Raw genomic sequence first — 19,489 nt, 5'->3', positions numbered from 1 at the left:
TTTAATGAGGTACATGATGACACTGGTTATAGACAGTGTGATGTATTGAGGTACATGATGACACTGGTTATAGACAGTGTGATGTATTGAGGTACATAATGACACTGGTTATAGACAGTGTGTTGTATTGAGGTACATAATGACACTGGTTATAGACAGTGTGATGTATTAAGGTACATGATGACACTGGTTATAGACAGTGTGATGTATTAAGGTACATGATGACACTGGTTATAGACAGTGTGATGTATTAAGGTACATGATGACACTGGTTATAGACAGAGTGATGTATTGAGGTACATGATGACACTGGTTATATACAGTGTGATGTATTAAGGTACATGATGACACTGGTTATAGACAGTGTGATGTATTAAGGTACATGATGACACTGGTTATAGACAGTGTGTTGTATTGAGGTACATGATGACTGGTTATAGACAGTGTGATGTATTAAGGTACATGATGACACTGGTTATAGACAGTGTGTTGTATTAAGGTACATGATGACTGGTTATAGACAGTGTGATGTATTAAGGTACATGATGACTTGTTATAGACAGTGTGATGTATTAAGGTACATGATGACACTGGTTATAGACAGTGTGTTGTATTAAGGTACATAATGACTGGTTATAGACAGTGTGTTGTATTAAGGTACATGATGACTGGTTATAGACAGTGTGTTGTATTAGGGTACATGATGACACTGGTTATAGACAGTGTTGTTTTGAGGTACATGATGACACTGGTTTTAGACAGACTGTTGTTTTATTACTTGTGAGGAACAGCTGAGTAAGCAGAAGAATATTATTTTGCTGGATTGATGTTGTATGTATCTGGTCAGTCTCAGAGGAGGCAGACAACAGCCTCAACTCCATCCCGTTTTTCACACAGACACCAAAGAGAAACCCAAGATGCATTAGCCTCACGCTCCCCTTAACTGGGGAAACTGAACAATTACTTTTTACAGAACACAAACGCAGTTGACATGAAGAATGAATTAATCCATATAAACCACAGCTGTTTGATGGACAGGCCAAGCATGTCTCCAGACCCAAACCCTATTGAGCATCTGTGGGGCATCCTCAAATGGAAGGAGGAGGAGCGCAAGGTCTCTCACATCCACCAGCTCTGTGATGTCGTCATGGAGGAGTGGAAGACGACACCAGTGGCAACCTGTGAAGTTCTGGTGAACTCCATGCCCAAGGCAGTGCTGGAAAATAATGTCGGCCACACAAAATATTGACACTTTGGGCCCAATTTGGACATTTTCACTTAGGGGTTTACTCACTTTTGTTGCCAGCGGTATAGATATTAATTACTGTGTGTTGAGTTATTTTGAGCAAATTTACACTGTTATACAAGCTGTACACTCACTACTTTACATTGTAGCAGTGTCATTTCTTCAGTGTTGTCACATGAAAATATATAAACAAATATTTACAAAAATGTGAGGGGTGTACTCACTTTTGTGAGATACTGTATATAATACATTGATGTCACACAAACCAACTCTAGACACTGTTATCATCTGCACAATGTATTCAATTATTATAATATAAATGTATTATGTTATTGTATTACTTAACTCTTAAAAGTGGATGATTAGGGACATTTGAGAGTCATAAAAGGCTGTCTGTAGATGCTTGACTATCTACTGACTATCAATAACATTTTAACTATGTACTAAGCCCAAACCTTAACCTATATCCTAACCCTAACCTTAATATTTACCCAAAAACCTCTTCTTGTAACACCTAACTTTAACCTTAGCAATAGGTTTCCTATTCAGAGACAGACGACACAGACGAACATTGAACAAACTAACATCTATAGAACATCTGCTAATGGATATTGGGACTCTCAATAGAAGTGTAACCCTTTATTATGACTATATTCACTCTCACTATACACATAAGGAAAAATGTATGTTTGAAATACTAATCCAGGTTCTAAATCATTTGAGGATCCCAGGTAAAATCTTGGTATTTTCAACACGTAAACTTATCCTCTTATTTAGCCCCAAGTTGAAGTTTTATATCATCATTTCAGGGGAGCTAAGTAGATCAATAAACCATTTGACATAAACAGTTACATTTGTTTGGTTGACAAGTGTCAATAAAAACATTATGCGAAGTACACATCTGATAAAAAAATTAAGAAGAATGAAGGGGTCATATGCAAAATGTTCGCATTAATGCTTTAAATAAAATGTTTCAACGTCAGACAGAGAAGGTGTCAATGACTTGGCCAATTCTACACCCAATTACTGTTCAAGTAAGAAAACAAGCATTAAACAGAGTAGTAAATTATTGTGCTAAATATATATATTTTTTATATTTAGTACAATAAGCCCCTCCTTGAACTGCCACCTTAACGTGGTGGAGGGGTTTGAGTACCCGAGTGACCCTAGGAGCTATGTTGTCTGGGGCTATATGCCCCTGGTAGGGTCTCCCAAGGCAAACAGGTCCTAGGCGACGGGTCAGACTAAGAGCGGTTCAAAAACCCCTTAATGATGAAAACTAACTTGTGTTCTGTGACGTCGCCCGGCATGGCACAGCCGGGGCCCCACCCTGGAGCCAGGCCCGGGGTTGGGGCTCGTTTGCGAGCGCCTGGTGGCCGGGCCTTTCCCCATGGGGCCTGGCCGGGCCCAGCCCGAACGAGCAGCATGGGGCCGCCCTCCCGTGGGCTCACCACCCACAGGAGGGATCATAAGGGGCCGGTGCAGAGAGGATCGGGCGGCAGTCGAAGGCGGGGGCCTAGACAACCCGATCCCTGGACACGGAAACTAGCTCTAGGGACGTGGAACGTCATCTCGCTGGCGGGGAAGGAGCCTGAGATTGTGCGTGAGGTTGAGAGGTTCCGACTAGAGGTAGTTGGGATCACCTCTACGCACGGCTTGGGCTCTGGAACCACACTCCTTGAGAGAGGATGGACTCTTCACCACTCTGGAGTTGCCCATGGTGAGAGGCGGCGGGCTGGTGTGGGTTTGCTTATAGCTCCACAGCTCTGCCGCCATTTGTTGGAGTTTACCCCGGTGAACGAGAGGGTCGTTTCCCTGCGCCTACGGGTCGGGGATAGGTCTCTCACTGTTGTTTGTGCCTACGGGCCGAACGGCAGTGCAGAGTACCCGACCTTCTTGGAGTCTCTGGGAGGGGTGCTGGAAAGTGCTCCGACTGGGGACTCTATCGTTCTACTGGGGGACTTCAACGCCCACGTGGGCAACGACAGTGACACCTGGAGGGGCGTGATTGGGAGGAACGGACCCCCTGATCTGAACCCGAGCGGTGTTCAGTTATTGGACTTCTGTGCTATTCACAGTTTGTCCATAATGAACACCATGTTCAAGCATAAGGGTGTCCATCAGTGCATGTGGCACCAGGACACCATAGGCCCCAGGTCGATGATCGACTTTGTTGTCGTTTCATCTGACCTGCGGCCGTATGTCTTGGACACTCGGGTGAAGAGAAGGGCGGAGCTGTCAACTGATCACCACCTGGTTGTGAGTTGGATCCGATGGCGGGGGTGGAAGCTGGACAGACTCGGCAGGCCCAAGCGTACTGAAAGGGTCTGCTGGGAACGTCTGGCCGAGTCTCCTGTCAGAGAGATCTTTAACTCCCACCTCCGGCAGAGCTTTGACTGGATCCCGAGGGAGGCTGGAGATATTGAGTCCGAGTGGACCATGTTCTCCACCGCCATTGTCGAAGCGGCCGCTCGGAGCTGTGGCCGTAAGGTCTCCGGTGCCTGTCGAGGCGGCAATCCCCGAACCCGGTGGTGGACACCGGAAGTAAGGGATGCTGTCAAGCTGAAGAAGGAGTCCTATCAGGCCTGGTTGGCTTGTGGGACTCCTAAGGCAGCTGACGGGTACCGACAGGCCAAGCGGACTGCAGCCCGGGTGGTTGTGGAGGCAAAAACTCTGGCCTGGGAGGAGTTCGGTGAGGCCATGGAGAAGGACTATCGGTTAGCCTCGAAGAGATTCTGGCAAACCATCCGGCGCCTCAGGAGAGGGAAACAGTGCCCTACCAACGCTGTTTACAGTAGAGGTGGGCAGCTGTTGACCTCAACTGGGGATGTCGTCGGGCGGTGGAAGGAGTACTTCAATCCCGCCGTCACGTCTTCCATTGAGGAAGCAGAGGATGAGGGCTCAGAGGTGGACTCGTCCATCACCCGGGCTGAAGTCACAGAGGTGGTTAAGAAACTCCTCGGTGGCAAGGCACCGGGGGTGGATGAGATCCGCCCTGAGTACCTCAAGTCTCTGGATGTTGTGGGGCTGTCTTGGCTGACACGCCTGTGCAACATCGCGTGGCAGTCGGGGACAGTGCCTCTGGGATGGCAGACCGGGGTGGTGGTCCCTCTTTTTAAGAAGGGTGACCGGAGGGTGTGTTCCAACTATAGGGGGATCACACTTCTCAGCCTCCCAGGGAAAGTCTATGCCAGATAGAATTTCTAGGCGCAGCCAGGGGCCGGAGGGTGTCAGGTTTGGGGACCACACGATTTTGTCTCTGCTCTTTGCGGATGATGTTGTCGTGTTGGCCCCTTCAAGCCAAGACCTTTAGCATGCACTTGGACGGTTTGCAGCCGAGTGTGAAGCGGTGGGGATGAAAATCAGTACCTCCAAATCCGAGGCCATGGTCCTCAGTCAGAAAAGGGTGGCTTGCCCACTTCCGGTTGGTGGAGAGTGCCTGCCTCAAGTGGAGGAGTTTAAGTATCTAGGGGTCCTGTTCACGAGTGAGGGAAGGATGAAACGATTGACAGATGGATCGGTGCAGCTTCTGCAGTAATGCGGTCGATGTATCGGTCCGTCGTGGTGAAGAAAGAGCTGAGCCGCAAGGCGAAGCTCTCGATTTACCGGTCAATCTACGTTCCTACTCTCACCTATGATCATGAGCTTTGGGTCATGACCGAAAGGACAAGATCCCGGATACAGGCGGCCGAAATTAGCTTTCTCCCCAGGGTGGCCGGGCGATCCCTTAGAGATAGGGTGAGAAGCTCGGTCACCCGGGAGGAGCTCAGAGTAGAGCCGCTGCTCCTCCACATCGAGAGGGGTCAGCTGAGGTGGCTTGGGCATCTTTTTCGGATGCCTCCGGAACGCCTTCCTGGGAAGGTGTTCCGGTCCCGTCCCACCGGGAGGAGACCCCGGGGAAGACCTAGGACACGCTGGAGGGACTATGTCTCCCGGCTGGCCTGGGAACGCCTCGGTGTCCCCCCGGAAGAGCTGGTGGAAGTGTCTGGGGAGAGGGAAGTCTGGGCATCCCTGCTTAGACTGCTGCCCCCGCGACCCGGCCCCGGATAAGCGGAAGAAGATGTTGATGATGATGATAATTTTTTTTTTTAATATATTACAAATATTAAAACATTTCATATTCACAGCTTAGGTAAGCTGTGAAACTTACTAGCACATGTTTTTGTGTTATTGGTTAGTGGAACAGCATATTAGTCAGGTGGGCTCTCGTCGCCACTGGGATGCCCTCCCTCCAATGCCCTTCGGGGGAAGAGTCACTGGCTAGTTGTTGACTCTCTATTGCGCACTTGTGCAGTTGGGCTGTACGCTGCTAGCAATACTCGGCCCTCATTCAGGGGGGTTGCGGTTGGTGGGTGTCCCTTTGGTTGATGCCTGGCAATGTGGTTGGATTGATTTCCTGCCTGTTGGGCCCTGTCCGGGGCCTCCCCCGGGTAGGGCCACAGTGTCACCGGACCCCCCCCGTCTCAGTTTCCAAGGTGTTACGCTGCTATATTATTGTGCTGGGGGACATGAGGGATGTACTACTAACTTTTCTCAGTTTCCTCCAATTTTAAATTTTAGAAGGAGATGAGGTCCTGGTCCACACCTGCGGATTACCTGGTTTGGGGGGACCGTTGCTGTTCCTGTCCTTGTCCACCTGGTCATACTTCTGACCTAGTCTAAAATCGAATATACTCTGGATTTAGCCAAGAGAAATTTATTTAATATTCCAATTGAACTCTTAATATCTCACCGGCACAGCCAGAAGAGGACTGGTCACCCCTCTGAGCCTGGGTCCTCTCTAGGTTTCTTCCTAAAATTCGACCTTCTTAGGGAGTTTTTCCTAGCCACTGAAATTCAACACTACTGTTGTTCGCTCCTTGGGGTTTAAGGCCGGGTGTCTCTGTAAAGCACTTTGTGACAACTGCTGTTGTAAAAAGCGCTTTATAAATAAATTTTGATTGATTGATTTGATTGCCAGGGTGACAATGTTTAGTTTAAACAAAGGGGGTTTGTGAACGCAACTACACTGCTCAATTTTTTTTTTACACGTAATCATAACAATATAACCCCAATCAATTGAACTTCAGGGATATCAATCTGTCCAGTTAGGAAGCATAAGCGATTGTGAAACAATGTCACTTGTTTTGGTGCAAATAAAAGTGACAACAGGTGCACTGGAGAGGCAACAACAAGACAACCCCCAAAAAGGGAATGGTTTTGCAGGTGATGGCCACAGACAATTGCTCTCTAATTATCCTTCCTGACTGATTCTTCTCTAGTTTTTGCTAGTGCCCTTGTCACTACTGGTAGCGTGAGGCAGTACCTGCAGCCCATTCAGGTTGCACAGGCAGTCCAGCTCCTCCAGGATGGTACATCCAAATGTGCCGTCACAAGAAGGTTTGCTGTGTCTCCCAATCCAGTCTCAAGAGCATGGAGGAGATACCAGGGGACGGGCCGTTACACGAGGAGAGCTGGACAGGACCGTAGAAGGGCATCAACCCAGTAGCAGGACCGGTATCTGCTCCTTTGTGCAAGGAGGTACGGGAGGAGCACTGCCAGAGCCCTACAAAATGACCTCCAGTGGGCTACTGGTGTGCATGTTTCTGACCAAACTGTCAGAGACAGACTCCATGAGGATGGCATGAGGGCCCCATGTCCTCTAGTGGGACCAGTGCTCACAGCCCAGCACCATGCAGCTTCATTGGCATTTGCCAGAGAACATCAGAACTGGCAGGTCCGCCATTAGCTCCCAGTTCTCTCAAAAAATAAGCAGGTTCACACTGAGCACAAGTGACAGATGTGAAATAGTCTGGAAACGCTGTGGAGATCGTTATGGTGCCTGCAACATCATCCAGCATGACCGGTTTGGCGGTGGGTCAGTGATGGTCTGGGGAGGCATATCCTTTTATGGTCGCACAGACCTCGATATGCTAGCCAACGGTACCCTGACTGTGGTTAGGTACTTGGATGAAATCCTCAGACCCATCGTCAGACTTTATGCTGGTGCAGTAGGCCCTGTGTTCCTCCTGGTGCAGGACAATGCCTGGCCTCATGTGACCAGAGTGTGTAGGCAGTTCCTGGATGATGAAGGAATTGATGCCATTAACCAACCCTCATGTTCCCCAGACCTGAATCAAACTGAGAACCTCTGGGACTTTATGTATCGGTGCATCCAACACCACCAAGTAGCACCACAGACTGTCCAGGAGCTCACTGATGCCCAGATTCCAATGAATTACACAATGTACAGTCAGATTTTCATCTTTAATATTTCCTTCATCGTGACCTGATGTGTGATTTAAGTGTTCCCTTAACATTTTGAAGCAGTGTCTGTAAGCTAGGTACCATATGTCCTCAGATCTCCAAAAATCTAATATGTAAGTTCTAACTACTTTTGTATAACTTGTGAGTATCATTAAGCAAAACATATGTTAGCTAACCAAACAGTGGTTTGCCAGCAACATCATGACAATAATTTAGTTAGGGTTACCACAGCTAGCCAGATCTTTTCTGCAAATTTTACAATGAACCAAATATTAGCTTGTTAGCTAGGAAAAGTGTAGCTGCTGAAAAAATGTACTCAATAACAAACACTATCACTCACCACTTTAGCAATGCTGCTAAATTGGGATCACTGTAAACAAGTGTTGTTTTAAGGGATTTATTATAGCTAGCTTAATGGAGAATAGCATTTGTCTTCTCATTCTATATTATTAATTTAATCTTCAATACCTTTTAAAAAAAAAAAAATATTATGCGGTTTTCAAAATTACATGCATTATGATTATCTGCTCATGAGGTTAGCCAATTTATCTTTGTTAGATAAAATATATTTTAATTCAAATATTAGTAAATATTACATTAAAAAAGTATTATTTGAGATACTTATCCTTAGAAACCCCAATTTAATGCTACTTCAAAATTTACATGGTTTTAACAAGGCATTTTAGACATTAGCTGTATCAGACATGTATTTCAGAGGTTTTCAAGATATTTCTTTGTTTACAGACAATGCGATTAATCAGAAAATAATAAGGATTTTGTTTAGTGCTGAACTTGGATTCTCATTAGTAAAAAAGAACCCCAACATAATCTGATAATTATTATGATACACAGAAAACATTCTTTAAAATACAGTGAGAATACAGTACAATGTGGGTAGAGGGAGGATTCTGCCCAGTTTAGCTTCATCAACAGGAAGTGAACAGGAGGGAACTTCTTGCTGCACCATTTGCCTAGTCCTGAGACAGGAACTCTGTTTCCCATGAGGCCACTGAGCTGGTGGAGGTGCATATGACAGACTCCCTGATGTAAAGGGCTCTGGGTAATGTTGTTTAGCCCACGCTGACTCCCAGCCCGACCTGCATACAGACACTCTGGTAAGAAAACAAGTACAAACTCACCACACACTTAAACATCATGCAGTACCTGCAGCTTGTCTCCACGGTGATTCACAAAGGCTCCCATCAGTAATGTAGCAGGAAGAGGAGACAATCGCTTCTCCAGGACTCCTCCTATTATACACCTGCTGTTCAACATGCCTGGACACACACGTTCCTATTATACACCTGCTGTTCAACATGCCTGGACACACACATTCCTATTATTCACCTGCTGTTCAACACGCCAACACACACACATTCCAATTATACACCTGCTGTTCAACACGCCAACATACAACTTCATTAGGCTGCAGCCAATAGTTTTGCAAGAGGAAATAAACTTTTTGTAATATTCTGTCATGTAAAACAGAATTCACATGCACGACAGACACAAACACAGATACCTGAACACACACATATATAGATAGATACACACACACAGACACACACAGCTATAGACACAGACACACACATTTACACACAGGCAGGCACACACACACACATTTGCAGCCCTTCGCACATCAGTTCAATGTACCTCTAAAAACCATGTTAGCTTCTGGGAGTTCCATCTGGTAGCCAAAAGAGGCTGTTGTTTCCTGGGTCCTCGTACTGGCCTCAAACTCCACTCCCACCTGAATCTACACACACATGACAGTACTGGCCTCAAACTCCACTCCCACCTGAATCTACACACACATGACAGTACTGGCCTCAAACTCCACCCCCACCTGAATCTACACACACATGACAGTACTGGCCTCAAACTCCACCCCCACCTGAATCTACACACACATGACAGTACTGGCCTCAAACTCCACCCCCACCTGAATCTACACACACACATGACAGTACTGACCTCAAACTCCACTCCCACCTGAATCTACACACACATGACAGTACTGACCTCAAACCCCCCCCCCCCCCCCCCACACCTGAATCTACACACACATGACAGTACTGACCTCAAACTCCACCCCCACCTGAATCTACACACACATGACAGTACTGGCCTCAAACTCCACCCCCACCTGAATCTACACACACATGACAGTACTGACCTCAAACTCCACTCCCACCTGAATCTACACACACATGACAGTACTGACCTCAAACCCCCCCCCCCCCCCACACCTGAATCTACACACACATGACAGTACTGACCTCAAACTCCACCCCCACCTGAATCTACACACACATGACAGTACTGACCTCAAACTCCACCCCCACCTGAATCTACACACACATGACAGTACTGACCTCAAACTCCACCCCCACCTGAATCTACACACACATGACAGTACTGACCTCAAACTCCACCCCCACCTGAATCTACACACACATGACAGTACTGACCTCAAACTCCACCCCCACCTGAATCTACACACACATGACAGTACTGACCTCAAACTCCACTCCCACCTGAATCTACACACACATGACAGTACTGACCTCAAACTCCACCCCCACCTGAATTTACATGCACGACACATCTACATGTATCTATGTAACACACCTGTTTCCCCAACCTGAATCCCTGGTGTGTGTCTACCTGTTTGTTGGCTGAGATGTAGTACCTGTGTGTTGATTGTGTGTGTTGGTGTGTGTGTGGTGTGTGTGTGGTGAGTGTGTTTGTTTAAGATGTGTGTGTACTTGTTTGTTAGCTCAGTGGTAGTAACTGGTGTGTGTGTGTGTGTGTGTACCTGTATTTTAGCTCGGTTGTAGTAGCTGGTGTTGCGTGCGTGTGTGTGTGTGTGTGTACCTGTTTGTTAGCTCGGTGGTTGTAACTGGTGTTTGTGTACCTGTTTGTTAACTCGGTGGTAGTAGCTGGTGTGTGTGTGTGTGTGTGTGTACCTGTTTGTTAGCTTGGTGGTAGTAGCTGGTGTGTGTATGTGTGTGTATGTACCTGTTTGTTAGCTTGGTGGTAGTAGCTGGTGTGTGTGTGTGTGTGTGTGTGTACCTGTTTGTTAGCTTGGTGGTAGTAGCTGGTGTGTGTGTGTGTGTGAATGTACCTGTTTGTTAGCTCGGTGGTAGTAGCTGGCATGTGCTCCTCCTTTCCCTGCATTCAGCGTTGCCACCCAGTTAGGACCTGATGTGGAATCAGACAAAATAAATTAATCATAGTTACTTTAAATAAACATTGAAACCAGGCAACGTCACATCGGGTTGCAACTCCAGTTCAGGAAACAGCTGAATAACATTTGTGTTTTGGTAAGGTGTGTGTGTGTGTTTTGGTAAGGTGTGTGTGTGTGTTGGTAGGGTGTGTGTTTTGGTAAGGTGTGTGTGTGTGTTTTGGTAAGGTGTGTGTGTGTGTGTTGGTAAGGTGTGTGTTTTGGTAAGATATGTGTGTGTTTTGGTGAAGTGTATGTGTTGGTAAGGTGTGTGTCTGTGTGTTGGTAAGGTGTATGTGTGTGTGTTTTGGTAAGGTGTGTGTGTGTTTTCGTAAGATGTGTGTGCGTGTTTTGGTAAGGTGTGTGTGTGTTTTGGTAAGGTGTGTGTGTGTTTTGGTAAAGTGTGTGTGTGTTTTGGTAAGATGTGTGTGTTTTGGTAAGATGTGTGTGTTTTGGTAAGATGTGTGTGTGTGTTTTGGTAAGGAGTCTTTATACCTGTGTACTGTCCGGCCAGCGTCAGTATTCCTCCTTCATCATGTCTTCCTCTGTGGTAGACCAGCTCTCCCCCCAACACCAGCCCTGAACACACACTCTGCAGGACGTGGGCTACCAGGATAACTGAACACACACACCACAAATAGTGACCCCATAGTCAGACAGTGACACCACGGTCGGTCAGAGACCCCACGGTCAGTCAGAGACCCCACGGTCAGACAGCAATCCCACGGTCAGACAGCAATCCCACGGTCAGTCAGAGACCCCACGGTCAGACAGCAATCCCACGGTCAGTCAGCGACCCCACGGTCAGTCAGCGACCCCACGGTCGGTCAGAGACCCCACGGTCAGTCAGAGACCCCACGGTCAGTCAGAGACCCCACGGTCAGACAGCAATCCCACGGTCAGACAGCAATCCCACGGTCAGTCAGAGACCCCACGGTCAGACAGCAATCCCACGGTCAGTCAGCGACCCCATGGTCAGTCAGCGACCCCACGGTCAGACAGCGACCCCACGGTCAGACAGCGACCCCACGGTCAGACACGCATTCTCATTGGACAACATGTTAAAAGGTATAAAAACTTTCACACCCACAAACACATACCTACCTGACTCCCGCAGGATATCAGGGTTCGCCATGGTTACAGCAGCAGTGAAGTCACTTCCTCTGTACTCCGCCTCAAACTGCCAGGTCACAAACTGGGCCTGCTGGGTCTACATTATAAAGACTTTAAGGAACCTGCCAGGCTTAGTTGATTGGCCTTGGAATCAGGACACACACCTATATTCTACAGTGTGACTCTTGATTTAAATGATGTAGATTCTACAGTGTGACTCTTATTTAAATGATGTAGATTCTACAGTGTAGACTGATTTAAATGATGTAGATTCTACAGTGTAGACTGATTTAAATGATGTAGATTCTACAGTGTGACTCTGATTTAAATGATGTAGATTCTACAGTGTGACTCTGATTTAAATGATGTAGAATCTACAGTGTGACTCTGATTTAAATGATATAGATTCTACAGTGTAGACAGAATAAAATGATGTATATTCTACAGTGTAGACTGATTTAAATTATGTAGATTCTACAGTGTGACTCTGATTTAAATGATGTAGATTCTACAGTGTAGACTGATATAAATGATGTAGATTCTACAGTGTAGACTGATTTAAATGATGTAGATTCTACAGTGTAGACTGATTTAAATTATGTAGATTCTACAGTGTGACTCTGATTTAAATGATGTAGATTCTACAGTGTAGACTGATTTAAATGGTGTAGATTCTACAGTGCAGACAGATTTAAATGATGTAGATTCTACAGTGTGACTCTGATTTAAATGATGTAGATTCTACAGTGTGACTCTGATTTAAATTATGTAGATTCAACAGTGTGACTCTGATTTAAATTATGTAGATTTGAAGGATGTACAACCCCATTTCCATAATAAGTTGTGGCGCTCCGTAATAAGCAAATACCACAGCATGCTATTATGTGCAAATAATGTATTCCTATATTTAATTGAAAAAAGTATAAAGACAACAGAAATTGTATTTTTTAAATGTAAAAAATACATGCCCATTTTGAATTTGATGCCAGCAACACATTTAAAAAAAGTTGAGATAGGGGCATGCTGGAGGGACTATGTCTCCCGGCTGGCCTGGGAACGCCTCGGTGTCCCCCCGGAAGAGCTAGAGGAAGTGTCTGGGGAGAGGGAAGTCTGGGCATCTCTGCTTAGACTGCTGCCCCCGCGACCCGGCCCCGGATAAGCGGAAGAAGATGATGAAATGATGATGAGATAGGGGCATGTTAACCACTGTGTTGCATTACCTTTTCTTTTATCAACACACTGAGGAGTGCTGAGGAGACCAGTTGCTATGGTTTTGAAAGTTAAATGCTTTCCCATTCTAGTTTGATATGGGATTTCAACTGCTCAACAGTTTCAATTAATCAATCAATCAAATGTATTTATAAAGCCCTTTTTACAACAGCAGTTGTCACAAAGTGCCTTTACAGAGACACCCGGCCTTAAACCCCATTGAGCAAACAACAGTAGTGTTGGATTTCAGTGGCTAGGAAAAACTCCCTATGAAGGCCGAATTTTAGGAAGAAACCTAGAGAGGACCCAGGCTCTTCTGGCTGTGCTGGGTGAGATATTAAGAGTCCAATTGGAATAATTAATACATTTATCTGGGCTAAATCCAGAGTCTATTTAAATTTAGACTAGGTCAGAAGTATGACCAAATGGACAAGGACAGGGACAGCAATGGGCCCCCCAAACCAGGTACTCCGCAGGTGTGGACCAGGACCTCATGTCCTCCTAAAGTTTAAAACTTTGCACTAATGCACCCCCATACAATCATGGATACTGGCTTTTGAACTGTGCGCTGATAACAAGCCAAATGGTCCCTCTGTTCTATAGCCTGGAGGATGTGGCGTCCATGATTGATGATGATTCCCAAAAATAATTGCATATTTTGATTCACCGGACAACAGGACAGTTTTCCACTTCGCCTTAGTCCATCTTAAATGAGCTTGGGCCCAGAGAAGGCGGCGGTGTTTATGGATGTTGTTTATATCTGGTTTCATCTTTGCATGGTGGAGTTTTAACTTGCATTTGTGGATACAGCGACATACTGAGTTCATAGACAATGGTTTTTAGAAGTGTTCCTGAGCCCATGCAGCAATTTCAACTAAAGAATCATGTCTGTTTTTAAATGCAGTGCCACCTGAGGGCCCCAAGACCAAGGCCATCTGATATTGGTTTTCGGCCTTGTCCCTTGCGTACAGAGATTTCTCCGGAATCTCTGAATCTTTTAATTATATTATGTACCGTAGATGATATCTCCAAACTCTTTGCAATTTTATGTTGAGAAATGTGATTCTTAAATTGTTGCACTATTTGCCCGTGCAGTCTTTCACAGAGTGGTGAACCCCTCCCCATCTTTACTTCTGACGGACTCATCCTCTCTGGGATGCTCTTTTCATACCCAATCATGTTACTGACTTGTTGCCAATTGACCTAATTAGCTGAGAGATTTTCCACCAGTTCTTCTTTTTTGCATTACACAACTTTTCCAGTCTTTTGTTGCCCGTCCCAGCTTTTTTTAAACATGTTGCTGGCATGAAATTCAAAGTGGGCATATATTTTTCAAGAAACAATAACAATTCTCAGTTTCAACATTTGATATGTTCTCTTTGTACTATTTTCAATTGAATATAGGGTTAAAATTATTTGCACATCATTGCATTCTATTTTAATTTCCATTTTACACAGCATCCCAACTTTTTTACGAATGGGGTTGTAGACTCTAGTGTTGGCAATGTTTTAGATGTTATAGACTACAGTGTAGACTTTGCGGAGGTTTAGTGTTTCTGGCTGGAGCCCGGGGGCAGACTACCTTGGCAACCAGTATGAACACATCCTGTCTCTCAGGCTCTGCCTACCTGAAACACAGCCTTGGCCCTAACTCGTTCACTCAGATGCAGCAGTGAATGAGCATTTAGACTACCAGATGAGTCCATCTCACCGATCAGCACAGGGGAGTCCTGAAAATAGAAAAGTACACACATCCCTCACAAAAATACTTAACATAAACATTATTCATACACACATCCATCATAAAGAAATCCTTCATATACATCATTCATACACACATTCTTCATAAATATCCTTCATACAAAACATCACTCACATCCTTCATGAGCATCTTTCATACACACACAATAAACATGCTTCATAAACATCCGTCATAAACAACCTTTATAAACATCCCTTCATAAACAACCTTTATCAGTTCTAAAACGTGGGTTCTGGGCCAGTGAAGTTTACTAGAAAGAAAACAACAGCTTCCACAAAGTAGTTAGGCCTTACTGGAAAGAGGTTTATATAGTATATATTTAGACAGTGAGGTGTCTTGTTGATTGTGTTATATTGTATACACACTGCCCTTTATTGGCAAACTAGGTAAATATGAACAAAAAAATCTTTTTTCAACTTGATTTTACTTTCATTGGGCAACAATTGGTCAAACAAATATATATATATTCAAAAACATGTATGCCATTATTATTGGCACTCCTACAAAATCTTATGAACAAAATGTAATTGTAATTGATGATAATAATAATAATTTTTATTTTATCAGTTCAGAAAGTTTGGGAAAATAGTTTGTATAAAAATCATATTTATCTCCCAGCTTTCCTGTGGTGGGACAAACAGTTTCCATGCATGAATTTGGACGATGCTAAGAATGCTAATTACAGCCGGGGACAGAGCTGAATAATGGAAGGTTGGAAAAAATGACTCTGTCCATTCCGGATTAACTTAAGGTAAGTGAATTTTTGCATGAACATAATTTTTAGATGAACTATCCCTTTATGTGGTTATCTATGACATCCTGTTTCACCTAGGGGTGTTCCAGAGGGGGCAAACGAAGGCAATTCCATCCAGCCAGTGGTAGGTTATAAAATAGCTTTCAGGGGAAGTAACACATAACTCACCAGCCCATTCTCATACAATTGAATCTGTAAATTCAATGTAAATGTTTTAATTACTGCCCTTTTCTGACCTGCAAATCATTTGATTAATAGATTACTGTCATGGTTTCAATCAATCAAATTTTATTTGTAAAGCGCCTTACAGCAGCCAAAAGGTGCACAAAGCGCTTTCCATTAAAAGCTTCAGTAGACAACAGAATATAAAAAAAATATTAAAACATATAAAAATATAAGATAAATAAAGAAAAATGTATATGTACATATATATACACATACACCCGCATACGCATATAGACACACATACACACACATACACACACATACACATAAAATATATAAAATGAGCAGTCGAGTCAGAGATTACGTGTTAAAAGCCTGTCTGAACAGATGTGTTTTCAACTGCGCTTTAAAAACACTGAACACGGTAATGTTACGCAGGGATGGTGGTAAAGCGTTCCACAGAGTTGGGCCCTGAACTGCAAATGATCGGCCTCCAAACTTTTTGTATTTGAATTTGGGAACGACCAGAGAGGTGTGTTCAGAGGAGCGGAGAGCTCTAGCAGGTTGGTAGACCGTTACTAATTCGGCGAGGTAGGCCGGGGCCAGACCATTGATGGCCTTGAATGCAAACAGCAGGACCTTGTACTCCACCCTAAACCGCACCGGAAGCCAATGGAGCGAGCAGAGGACTGGGGTGATGTGTGAGCGTTTGGAGGTGTTAGAGAGGAGACGTGCTGCTGCATTTTGTACCAGTTGAAGCCGATTGAGGAGTGATTTATTAAATCCAGTGTAGAGGGCATTGCAGTAGTCAATCCTCGAGCTGATGAAGGCATGAATGGCTTTTTCAAGGTCAGCTTGGGACAAGAATGTTTTGACCTTACTAAGAAGCCTTAGCTGGTAAAAGCTCGCCTTAACAACCGCACTAATCTGTTTATCAAATTGCATACTTTTGTCAAAAATAACACCCAGGTTACGCACAGTGGGTGCAAACTGGGGTGTGAGAGGGCCAAAACTTGGAGAACTGCAGGGTGAATCCGGGCTAAACAGAATGTATTCAGTCTTACCTTCATTCAAGTGAAGGAAATTCTGAGAAAGCCACAGTTTAATGTCCTGAATTGAGTTATGGAGAAATTACTGCCCTTTTCTGACCTGCAAATCATTTGATTAATAGATTACTGTCATGGTTTGGTAGGTGGCAGAAGTAAGCACAGGCAGGGTTGTCGTTCAAAAGGCCAAAAGGCAGATTTATTGAGCTAACAGTCAAAAACAAAAGGGAACAGCACACAAACATACAGTGTTCTATGGACAAATAATAACCGATCCCCTCAGGATGACAAACAGCAACCTAAATACACATGTTAACGATGGGACAAGACACAGGAGCCCGCAACCCAAGTGGGACTGATGTGGCTAACGAGCTGAGGGAAGACAGGAAGGGAGGACCAAATAAGGATATTACAAAACAAAACCCGGACTGGAACAATCCCGTTTGGCTGGAATTGTTCCAATTACAAAATAAATGTGGCCCTCCATTTAATTTCTAAATCCTGATGTGGCCCCCGAGCCAAAACGTTGCCCTCCCCTGTTCTAATCTAATGTCGGCTCAATGGCTGTTTGTGTGAAGAAAGAGCGTACAGAGGAAGTATTGTACAGTTGCAAAGCTCGGCTACTGAACTACTGAACACAATATTTATCAACACATACCATGGAGTGCACTGCACAGACTCCATGCATGCAACACTTGACCCACTACAGTTTGCCTACAGACAAAACAGATCCACAGAGGACACCATCGCTCTGACCATCTCATCTGGACAACAGGAACACATATGTGAGAATGCTGTTCATTGACTATAGCTCAGCCTCCAACAGCACTGTGCACCACAAGCCGGCGGTTAACCTCGAGGATCTGGGTCTTGACCCCACTATGTGCAGATGGATCCTGAACTTGCTGACGGGCAGACCCTCACTGATTCTCAGTACTGGTTCCCCCCAGGGATGTGTGCTGAGCCCGCTCCTGTACTCTCTCTTTACCCACGACTGCCTGGCAACTCACGTCTCCAACACAATCGTTAAGTTTGCAGACGACACCACCATCATAGGCCTGATCTCTGACAACGATGAGTCAGCCTATAGAGACGAAGTAAGGTCACTGACTTCGTGGTGTCAGGAAAACAACCTCCAGCTCAATATCAGCAAAACGAAGGAGATGATTGTTAGTAACAGGAAACAGCGGCGGGGAGACCACGCCCCCATACACATCAATGGGTCTGCAGAAGAGAGAGTTCACAACATCTGGTTCCTTGGTGTCAACATCAGTGATGACTTGACCTGGTCTCATCACTCTAACATCATGGTCTGATAAAGTATTTCCATGCAACCACCGGTTCACATGTTAAATGGCTGGGTGGAGGACTGACTGAGTCATGGCATGGATTCCAGAATACTCTCCAACTTCTACAGATGCACTATTGAGAGTATCCTGACCGGCTGTGTCACAGCCTGGTATGGAAGCTGCACTGCCCTCGACCGTAAAGCACCTCAGAGGATGATTAAAACAGCAGAGAGCATCACAAGGTCTGACCTGCCATCCCTGCAAGATCTCTACACAGAGAGGTGTAGGAGGAAAAGCAGTAAATTATAATTACTGTTACTTTTTAACTTTTAACTGCACTGTCGGGAGTAGGAAAAACAAGCATTTCATTGCCGTAACCTTTTATTGCAAATGACAAATAAAACTTTTGAACTTGAACTTGAGTATATTGAATGGAGAAAACTAGCTAGTTAGGTTAGCTAGCCAGCTATAAGCAATTAAGCTAGCCAGCTATAACTCACCATTTTCACCTTTAAATTATACCGCTTAACTTGACATTTTGTAGCCAAAGAATTTTTATAGGTACCAAATAATTCCGAAAATATATTACATCTGCCCTTTATTTAGTTCACATTCATCAACTTGCCAACAGTAGACAACGCTGATTGACGATTGTAAACAAAAACCTAGATAATAATGTTTGAGGGGCATAAATGAATACACACACAGGTACTCGAATACTAAGTTAATTTCAGTAATTTCACTGGGGTAGAAATATGTGGTGACAGGCTACATTCCCACAGTCATCAAATCAACATGCTAAAGGCCAGAGAATATACAAATTAAATAGTTTTAAACAATTAAAGTTTAGATTTCTTATATTGTGAATTAAAGATTAAGAGGGTAAACAATAAATATAATTTATTGTTTTTTTTTACAGCCTGTTGTTTCATATTTACCAAGGGTGCCTATATTAGGGGCCTTCTAGGCAGAGTTTTTCCTCTGTCGAGTGTCTGTGTTCCTTTGCCCATCTTAATCTTCTCTTTTTATTAGCCTGTCAGAGATATGCCTTTTTTTTGCAACTCTGCCTAGAAGGCCAGCATCCCAGAGTTGCCTCTTCACTGTTGATGTTGAGACTGGTGTTTTACAGGCACTATTTAACAAAGATGCAAGTTGAGGACCTGTGAGGTGCCTGTTTCCAAACTAGACACTAACATATTTGTCCCCTTGCTCAGTCGTGCACTGGCACCTCCCACTCCTCTTTCTATTCTGGTTAGAACCAGTTTGCGCTCTTCTGTGAAGAGAGAACTACACATTGTTGTACGAGACCTTCAGATTCATGCCAATTACTCACATGGAATAGCATTAATTTCTCAGAACAGGAATAGACTGATGACTTTCAGAGGGAAGTTCTTTGTTTCTGGCCATTTTGAGCCTGTAATAAAACCCACAAT

General features: G+C 44.5%; 1 protein-coding gene across 1 annotated transcript in view; it reads right to left on the bottom strand.

Moving 5' to 3' along the window:
- Positions 1–8,116: 8,116 nt before the first annotated feature.
- The window catches only part of si:dkey-71l1.1 (Porin3_Tom40 domain-containing protein), a 33,309-nt gene continuing 21,936 nt past the window's right edge, over positions 8,117–19,489 (bottom strand). Inside the window, exons 5-11 of the mRNA XM_013132502.4 lie at positions 14,669–14,770; positions 11,823–11,928; positions 11,214–11,336; positions 10,620–10,696; positions 9,146–9,248; positions 8,657–8,769; positions 8,117–8,589 (exon numbers count right to left, since the gene is read on the bottom strand). Coding sequence (XP_012987956.2) covers positions 8,563–8,589; positions 8,657–8,769; positions 9,146–9,248; positions 10,620–10,696; positions 11,214–11,336; positions 11,823–11,928; positions 14,669–14,770 — 651 coding nt within the window. The 3' untranslated portion in view covers positions 8,117–8,562. The remainder of the gene's footprint in view (positions 8,590–8,656; positions 8,770–9,145; positions 9,249–10,619; positions 10,697–11,213; positions 11,337–11,822; positions 11,929–14,668; positions 14,771–19,489) is intronic.

The sequence above is a fragment of the Esox lucius genome, chromosome 7, assembly GCF_011004845.1.
Source record: "Esox lucius isolate fEsoLuc1 chromosome 7, fEsoLuc1.pri, whole genome shotgun sequence".
NCBI classification, from domain to species: Eukaryota; Metazoa; Chordata; class Actinopteri; order Esociformes; family Esocidae; genus Esox; species Esox lucius.
The sequence above is the reverse complement of the archived record's forward strand: the minus strand, read 5'-3'. Positions and strand labels throughout refer to the sequence as shown.